We start from the raw sequence: 9,363 nt of genomic DNA, 5'->3' as shown, positions 1-9,363 counted from the left end.
CCGTTTGTCATTAAAAGTTCCAGTCCTTTCCGAGGCTATTTTGTAGTTTGTATTATTCATTGTTTAGATTATACGCCCAACTAACACCTTTATGCAATAATTCGTTAAAAATACACACTTTCGAAAAGTCAAAATGTTTTTAATGATTATCGCTGCATTTAGAGCCAAAATTACAAAAAAAAAGTTTGATCCCTCTAGTGCATGTGGAACACACCCCAAATCAACCCCTCCATATTATAAAATTCGTTAAAAATACACACTTTCGAAAAGTCAAAATGTTTTTAATGATTATCGCTGCATTTAGAGCGAAAAGTACTACAAAAAAGTTTGATTTGGGGTGTGTTCCACATGCACTAGAGGGATGAAACTTTTTTGTGGTACTTTTGGGTCTAAATGCAGGGATAATCATTAAAAACATTTTGACTTTTCGAAATTGTGTATTTTTAACGAATTTTATAGTGTGCAGGGGTTGATTTGGGGTGTGTTCCACATGCACTAGTCAAATTCCTATATTATAATAAAGTATATGACACTTTAAAAAAAAAATTTCGATCGTTTTTGATAATCAGCAAATTAAATTTTTTAAAATTAAAATACATGTAACTTCGCCAAAAAAATGTTTCGACAAAATCGGCAAGATAAATTTCATCTTATTTACTTTGAAAAACAACATATTTGTTGTTGTGTGTTGTTGTGTGTTAGCCCTTAGTATGTTTACTAAAACAATTTTTCGCCCGACAAGAAAGCGGCCTGGCGTCTGATCTTAAAATATAATAAATCCTCAAGTAACATTCACATTGTCAACCATTAAATAACGTCCGTTTTTAAATATGTCAAGGGGCTATTCACTTTCGAATATGATTTCACGTATCTCAAATATTCAGTAAGCTAGTTAATTATTTCAAATGATTTCAGTGTCTAAATTAGTAATAGTTTGTTAAATCAAGACTCTGATAAGTAACTTAAGGTATTTTAAATTGTGTGCCTTTCTTCTATAATATTCTTCTCTTAGGGCAGAGACTTGTGTCGTATTCTGCCTTATTATTCCTTATTTCGCCTTATTTTTAGAGGAGCGAGCAATGGTTCTTGCTGTTCATTGTTATCCGCGCTACTCTAGACTAAGCTTTTACTCTTAGAAATCATTTAAATCCTGAAACTTTTATAAATTAAAAAATGTAGAAATATGAAAATTTAAATAACTGATAATACATTAATTGAATTATTATTGAATTGTCAATTTTCCATTTAAAACTATAAAGAATTATTGCACATTCATAATATAAAATAATTAATTTTACTATTAGAAAAGGTTGAGTATCAATTGAGATTTAGAACTTTATTTTAAATGTCAATTAACAAATAAAACAGCTATTTTCATTTTTAAATTATATACACAGCCGTGCAAAAGTTTTAGGTTACCTTTTTTTATGTCTCAATAAATTCTCTTAATTTTATTTATAATAGAGCTAGAAAAAAATCTCTTCAAAAGGTTGATTGTTTTCGAAATTCTGTATAAAATAAGCTCAGGGTGAAGCCAATTTATCTATTTTTTAAGTAGATATTGCAAGAATAATGTAAATTTCAATGTTTTTTTTTTTAATTTTCAATACCTTCCGAAATAATCAACATTTTTCAATGTTCTTGGGCTCATTTTGAAGCTATCTGAAGGACCTGGGCTTGTATCCCAGCGGAGCTAGAGAGCATTTTTTTCACAAGCTTAAGATTAATCAATATTTAATAATATTGATTTAGAACATTAGACAAACAAAATTAACATCTAAAATTATTAATTGTAATAAGAAAGTTGGAAAATTTTAAAAACATCTTATCTGTAGGCAAATCAGAATAAAAGTTGAATAAATATATATTTTAAGGAAATTACATAGAAACTTCATGATTACATGTTTCATATATTTTACAAAAATATTTTTGTTGCCTAGATAAATATTACAATTTTCCAACTTTTTTGTTAAAAAATTCAAGTTCTTACAATTCAAAAAGAAAATTTTTACGATTTATATTTGTAAGCTTTTGTGATACGGTGAAAAAAAGCTTCAAAATGAGCCCAAGAACATTGAAAAATGTTGAGTATTTCGGAAAATACTGAAAATTTAAGAAAACGTTGAAATTTACACTGTTTTTACAATATCTACTTAAAAACTAGACAAATAGGTTTCACCATGGGCTTGTTGTATACAGTATTTCTAAAACAATCAACCTTTTGAAGAGAAATTTTATTAGCTCTGGTATAATTAAAATTAAGAGAATTTATTCACTCATAAAAAAAGAGGTGGGCTAAAACGTTTCCACGCCAGTGTAAACATTTGTGAAAAAATTAAATTGAAAAAGTAAATGAATTTTCTATTTCATAATTAAAAATTTTTCAATCAGGAATTAATTTCAAATTTAAACATTATATAGATTCTCAAATATGACATTTTCGATGTCAAACTTGAAAAAATCAATGTTGTCATTGGAAATTCTGATAAACAATGATGAGTCATAAATTCTTTTTTAGAAATTAAATTGTATTAATTAACAAACAAGTAATTCTTACTCGAAAAATAATAATTATCTATTAAAAACGTAAGAAAAAATTTTAGAGCATGATTAATTGAATTGATTTCAAGTTCAATGTCAGAAATAATTTTCATGGAATTTCATTTGCAAAATTATCAAAAAAAAATTTCCTAATTCAAAAAGTTTATCAATTTGAAACTTATTTTCGAATTTACTTAAAAATTACTTCCTTTGTTTACATTTTCGATGATTCTTTCTTGTATTTTAAAGTTATCATACATATTTTAACATGATTAATTTTTTTCCAAAATTAACAATTTTTCATTTTTAAATAAAAACATTTTTTCGAGAGTACATTTTTTTAGTATCAATTCTCTACCAATTTCCACATCGATAATTCGCCTTTTTTCATTTAGAATTATTTATTCGTTAATTATTGTAATAAAATTTTGATTCCTTTGTTTTCATCTAAATTTAGAATTTATTATTTATCGTCAAAGTGTCCAATGACAAAATTAATTTTTCAAATTTGTCATTGATAATTTTATATTTGAGAATCTCTCGGAGAATCTACACTTTTTTTTAATTTTCGGGGTTGTTTAGGGTCAGTAAGCTAAATAGGTATTTCCTTGCTTAAAATCTGATTTCTAATTCTAATAAACTCTCTAGCTTACTGATGCTTATCGACTTTTATTTTTCTTTATTTTCTACTATCTTGCGTTACATATAAGAGATTTAAGAAGACTTCAATCATTAACATGGTTAAATTCGTGACTGAATAGCCCCTCGAAATATGTATTTGCAAATATTCATGCGCTTTGCATTAGAGAACGTCAATACTTAATAGATTTTTACAAATTTTGAATCTCAGAATTTTTTCAATAAAGAAACGCTGATTTACTTATGCTCAATTGAAATTCTAAGATGAAATAAATTCTGTTCTCCATCAGTTGTTACTAAATAATGAAGAAATACTAATACCAACCTAGCGGAAAAACTAATTTACATTAAAAGCTACTCACTTGACACCGGTGGTAACGTGAGATGTTTCTGCATAAGGCCAGCCATACAAGCTCCACCAAGAAAGGATAATTCCATCTCGAGATTTTTCAGGCCATTTCCGGAAGTAATCCAGTTGTAGCCAATGACCAGACACTTGAAACCATATGTAATGGACCTTTCATCTTTCATGTAATCTGAAGCTGTCTCGAGTGAGAATATTACTTCGTTTCCTAAAATTAATCCGAGAAACATTTCATTAATCTCAACTCTTGTTTCACTGACTGACATTCTTTATAATTGTACAAACATACCCGGCAGAACGACAGCATTTTGCGGCCACTGGCTTGGCACGTTGCTCAATTTCCGAAGCACAGGATAATGCGCTTGATTCTCATTTAGATTCGGACTTCCAGAAGATCTGTAAAAGATTATTTCCTATACATCTGAATACAATTGTTAAACTAATCACGCAAACGAACTTGTCTCACCTTGGTGAATTAGCGACTAGATTTGGAATGTACAATTGCAAGTAATCTTCTGGTTGAGCCGTGCCACAATCTGGAGTGAACTCTACTGTCAACCATTTCACAGTCTCTGGAAAAGTGACTTTATAATGAGAAACTGTAGCTGGCTTGTAGGGATGTTCGCTCTCCAGCCAAGAATAATGCGTGCTAGTAGTGATGGGCGATGTCAAGGGCAACTGTATTTCACTGTCTTGGGAGGTTGGAGAAGACCCTGACAGGAGATTGAGGGCAGCGACGTGCGGAAGCATTTCTTGAATCAGCGACAGGACTTGTACTCCGCTCTTTGAAAGAAAAATAGAAACCAAATGATTCCTCCGGTTTTGGAATTAAAGAAAGATTAAACTTATTTGATACAACAGTTTATGTTCAAGGTCATTTTTCAAGGATGTCACTAAAACTTGAAGAATATATTTTTCGGTCATAAATAAGGTAGGTCCCAGTGGTCACAAACGTTAAAGAACATCTTTAGAACGACTTAAAAATGTCCTAAGTCAGTCCATATAACGTTACATAAACATACAGTGTTCCAGAGATATTTTAAAGACGTATTTCGAACATAAAACGTTTTTAGAACATTATTTGGTCTGATTTAGGACACTTTTTAAACCGTTCAAATGACATCTTTTGAGTTGTACGTCCAAGAAACATTTTTAAGACATTCCAATTGCGTTCTAAAATTTTGTGCACTCTGGGGTACCATATTCCTACGATTACAAGTCGAATGATATTGAATTTTCAACAAAATAGTGGAATTTTCAGTCAAACAATTTTCGATCAAACAGACAACTTTTTAAGAAACTACAGTCAAACTCGAATATAACGCCTGTTTTTGGGCTGAAGGAGGTGGGAAACAAACCCGATAAAGTGCCGCTTCGAATGTGGTTAAATTTTCAACAAAATGATCAAATTTTCACCCATATAATAGCATTTTCACCTAAATAATAGAATTTTTAAATAAAAGAGCTGAATTCTGAACTAAAAATATAGTGGTAGATTTGTAAAATAAAAAAATGGCCTTTAAATCAAAGATGAAGATGAATTTTCAACCTAAAAGGCGGATTTTCTATCCAAAAAGACGAAAGTCCAACAAAACAGTTGAATTTTCAACAAAATATGAAAACGGTAAAACATGATTTGCAACCAAAAAGACACAGTTTTTATTTTTTTTTTAAATTCAATAAACCAGTTGAATTTTTGACAAAAATAATGACCTTTTAATAAAATAGTAAAATTTTCGACAAAATAAGTTCATTTAAATCAAAATATTAGAATTTATAACCTAAAGAGATACATTCTGAACTAGAAATATTACAGTAGAATTTTTAAATAAAAATAGTTAACGTTATAAAAAAAATAGATGAATGTTCACTAAAAATTTTTAATCTTCTACCAAAAGAGATGAATTCTGAACCAAATATATAATAGTGACTTTGGAATTTAAAAGAATTAATTTTCAACAAAAAATAGTTGGTTTTCCTATTGGCTTTTATTAATTTAGTTATTATTTAAACGAACAAAAAACAAGAATAAGAGGGAAGTTTTTTGAAAACAGAGAAAAAATAGGAATGATTTGGTAAAGGGTAAAACAGAAAAATGCTTCGAAAAAGGGGGAAAAAGAAGAATAGAGGAAAAAGTGTGATGTCTGTCCTACAATTAAATATGTTAATCGTAAACATCTAAATATTACGAGTAAACCAGGGTGGCGATTCGCTAGACGATTTCAAATTGTCCATCATTTACCGATTTTCACGGTCAGGTTTTTTTATTTACCAGGTCAACTAAAAGTAACATATTCACGTTTGCCGCAAAACCCTAACACTTATTTTCATTCAAGACGTTTATTCTAAACAAAAAAATTGCAAAATTTATGAATTTTCTAATAAAATTACTTAATCTTCAACTAGAATAGTTGATTTTTATAACAAACAATGAATTGTGAATTACAATGATGAATATATTTAACTAGAATACTTGAATTTCCAACCACAGAGATGAATTTTTAAACAATCAGATTAATCTTTAAACAAAAAGGTGAATTTTCTACCAAAAAATACATTTTTTCAATCAAATACATGCATTGTTAACGAACTACTAAATCTTCAATATAAGAAGATAAATATTCAACTAAAAAGTTAGATTTAAAAATTAAAAAAAAAAATAAATAAAGAATTTTCAACCGTAAATGGAATACTTACATTTGTAGTTTAAAAAATGAATTTTCATCCTAACTGATTAATTTGCAACTAAAATAATCAATCTTCAAGTGGAATAGTTGAATTTTAATCCCAAAAAAATTAATTTTCAACTAAAACAATAAATCTTAAACTGAAATAGGTGAATTTTCAAATGTTGAAAATTCAAAGTGTTTTATTTCAACTCATTTTCAAAAAACTCATTTTTAACCAAATTAATGTTGACTAAAAACGATGAATTGTCATCCGAAACTGAAATAATTAAGTTTTAAGTTAAAAAAATCAATTTTCAACAAAATAGATTTATTTTCAATCAAAAAATATAATTTTTCAACCATAAATTGACTAATTAAATTTGTAATACAAAAATAAATATTCAACCAAAGAAATTAATTTTTACCTAAAATTATGGAGTATTCAACTAAAATAATAGTTATATTTTCAGATTGAAGAAATACAATTTTCAACCAAAAAAGAAACAAATTTTCATAAAACAGTTACTATTTCGGCAAAAAATTCCTTTTCATCCAAAGAAGTAACCAGTTTTCAAATAAATAGAATTTTTTCACAAAAGAAATTAATTTTTAGTTAAAATGATAAAATGTCAACCAAAAAAATTCATTCTTAACAAATTGTTTAACTTTCAACCAAGTAATTTTATTTCCAGTCTAAAATATGAGATTTCAATTGAATGATAAATATTTAAAAATATATTTTTTACAAAAAAAAAAGATTTTCTAACAGAATACGTGAACTTTCAACGAAATACTTAAATTTTCAATTAAATAAAACAAATCGTAAATTATTTAACTAGAAAAGATAAATTTTCAACAAAAAATGTGACATTTAAATTGTTAATTGCAGAAATTAATTTTCAACGAAACTGATAAACTTTTAATTAAAATGATGAATCTTCAACTGAAATAAGTGAATTTTATACCTGACAAAAAGATGAATGTTTAGTCTTAAGGATTAATTTTCTACAAATAAAGACGAACTTTTCACAAATTACATACATTTTCAAACAAATAGTTGAATTTCCATAAAAAAGATACATTTTCACCCAAAAATAGAATAGTTGAATTTTCAGCTGCAAATCTAATTTTTAATAATAAAAAAGAGTATTTTCTACAAAATAGTTCAATTTTCTAATGGAATAGTTTAATATTCAGTTTAAAAAATGATTTTCAAAAAAGTAGTCACATTTTCAAAAAGAGATGAGTTTTCAATTAAATTTATCAATCTTCAAACCACAACATTATCTTTTAACAAAGGAGTTTATCTTTTAACCACAAGTTGTTGATTTTTTAACTAAAAAAGATACATTCACAATTAAAAATGTAACAAAATTCTCTATTAAGATTCAGGAAAATTTAAAAACTACTCGAAGTACTTTTTTTTTTAATTTGAAAGAGGGAACTTTCAAATTGTGATGAATTCTGACTTGCAACGGGGATTTTTTAAACTCCATTCTTCTAAATCCGAATTATAATTCTTTTTAGAAAAATGCTCCGCGACTTTATATCTTTGGTTTCTACGACTATTAGGCTATTGTTCCCTTACCGTGAAGAAAGCGTCTATCATCTTATTACAAATAAGCTTTAGCCTATCTTTGCGCGTTAAAAGAAATTAAATCTTTAAAAGTTTCTTGTTTGGAAAGTTATAGGAGCCTAAATCACATAACAAAGTGTAATACAGAATACTCGAGATTTGAATTCATAGGAAATGTTTCAACAAATACTAGGTTATTTATTCTCCCTGAAAACTTAGCTAAATGAAATTAGACTAGTTCTTATCCGTAGCGGAACTATAGACTACTGCTCATTCGTAATTGGATAATAATCGCTTTTCTTAACAGTAACGAAACAATAGCAGAATATTTGTAGAACCCATCGATATAAAGGAGAAATCACTTTTCTAAATTGACAAAAATTATTAATTTTAATTAAATTTCCGGTAATTTTTCGGCAATTCCCGGTTTCCCGGTCAATTCGCTACACTGTAAACATCCATTTTTCTCCGTGTAACTTACTCTCGGATCAGAGGAGGCTAGCGGTCCAATATGTGCCATAACCAAAGGCAAAAGTGTCGTCACAAAGGTTGCGTTTCCCAGAACTTCAGTAGATGACATTTCCTCCGCTCTTTCACGCGCCAATGCGAGAATTTCATTTGCACGTTGAATGATTGTTGCGGTCATGGCTAAAGTACATTTCCTTGCTTGTACTTCAGCCACTGCTTTGCTCGTTTGATGACCATCTGAATCTTGAGGATTCGAATAGTAGAGAATGTGAGGTATTTGACCTCTGGTTTGCGTAGTGCCTGGTAAACATACAAATAACACATTATTATTGGAAACCTCAAGAATACAAAATATGAAAAACTAATAGCTTTTTTTTACTACATACCGTTGAAGCACAGGGAACAAGCTGTAAATGTAAATGAAGTTCCATCAGGTCCTTTGACAATACTGAGTCCACCATCTCCATTACTCGTTCGACCTCCTCGATTCCGCAATCTTATTGCGTATTTCACGTTCTCCTTTATCGGTACCGGCTTATCGAATTTCAAATCCACAACATCATTAACACAATCATCAGGCCCGAAGGAACCTCGTGTAAAATCCAGACTCGTCCATCGCTGTGTGTGTGATGGATCATTGCCAGTATTATTTTGCTGAAAATTTTTTTTATTTTAAATTAACCCATTAAGTACCAAAACGAAGAAATTTCTCTTTTACGTTTGAGCTTGAATAATTTTATAAAAAAGGCAAAGAATTTATTGTAAAATACTCTTTTCTACTATTTTAAGGTATGCTGTAAACGATGCAATGGTTTAAAAAACGGAAAATATTAATTTTCAATTAATAATTAACAAATTAAAAAAAAATAATTTTAAGCAATTTTTTCCAATCACAAAATAGAGGGGGAACGAATTTTTTTACCATCGCAAATGTGCACAAAAGTGCACGAAATTTCTGGAACTTTTCAAATCCGTAGAGTTTTTTCATCCAAGATTTTTTTAAACAAAACGGTGGCCAAAAAACAGAAATTTAAAATTTCGTTTTATCGATATTTTTGGTGATTTTTTCGCTCAAATCATATAATTATTTCAATAAAAAGGTATAA

The 9,363-nt window shown here is 28.4% G+C and overlaps 1 protein-coding gene across 1 annotated transcript in view; it reads right to left on the bottom strand.

The window, feature by feature from the left end:
* The window catches only part of LOC117176117 (E3 ubiquitin-protein ligase MYCBP2), a 608,404-nt gene that overhangs the window by 559,077 nt on the left and 39,964 nt on the right, over positions 1 to 9,363 (bottom strand). Inside the window, exons 24-28 of the mRNA XM_033366175.1 lie at positions 8,644 to 8,911; positions 8,271 to 8,557; positions 4,011 to 4,327; positions 3,834 to 3,940; positions 3,543 to 3,752 (exon numbers count right to left, since the gene is read on the bottom strand). Coding sequence (XP_033222066.1) covers positions 3,543 to 3,752; positions 3,834 to 3,940; positions 4,011 to 4,327; positions 8,271 to 8,557; positions 8,644 to 8,911 — 1,189 coding nt within the window. The remainder of the gene's footprint in view (positions 1 to 3,542; positions 3,753 to 3,833; positions 3,941 to 4,010; positions 4,328 to 8,270; positions 8,558 to 8,643; positions 8,912 to 9,363) is intronic.

The sequence above is a fragment of the Belonocnema kinseyi genome, chromosome 7, assembly GCF_010883055.1.
Source record: "Belonocnema kinseyi isolate 2016_QV_RU_SX_M_011 chromosome 7, B_treatae_v1, whole genome shotgun sequence".
Lineage (NCBI taxonomy): Eukaryota > Metazoa > Arthropoda > Insecta > Hymenoptera > Cynipidae > Belonocnema > Belonocnema kinseyi.
Note: the sequence above shows the minus strand (reverse complement) of the source record. Positions and strands in the feature narration are given on the sequence as shown.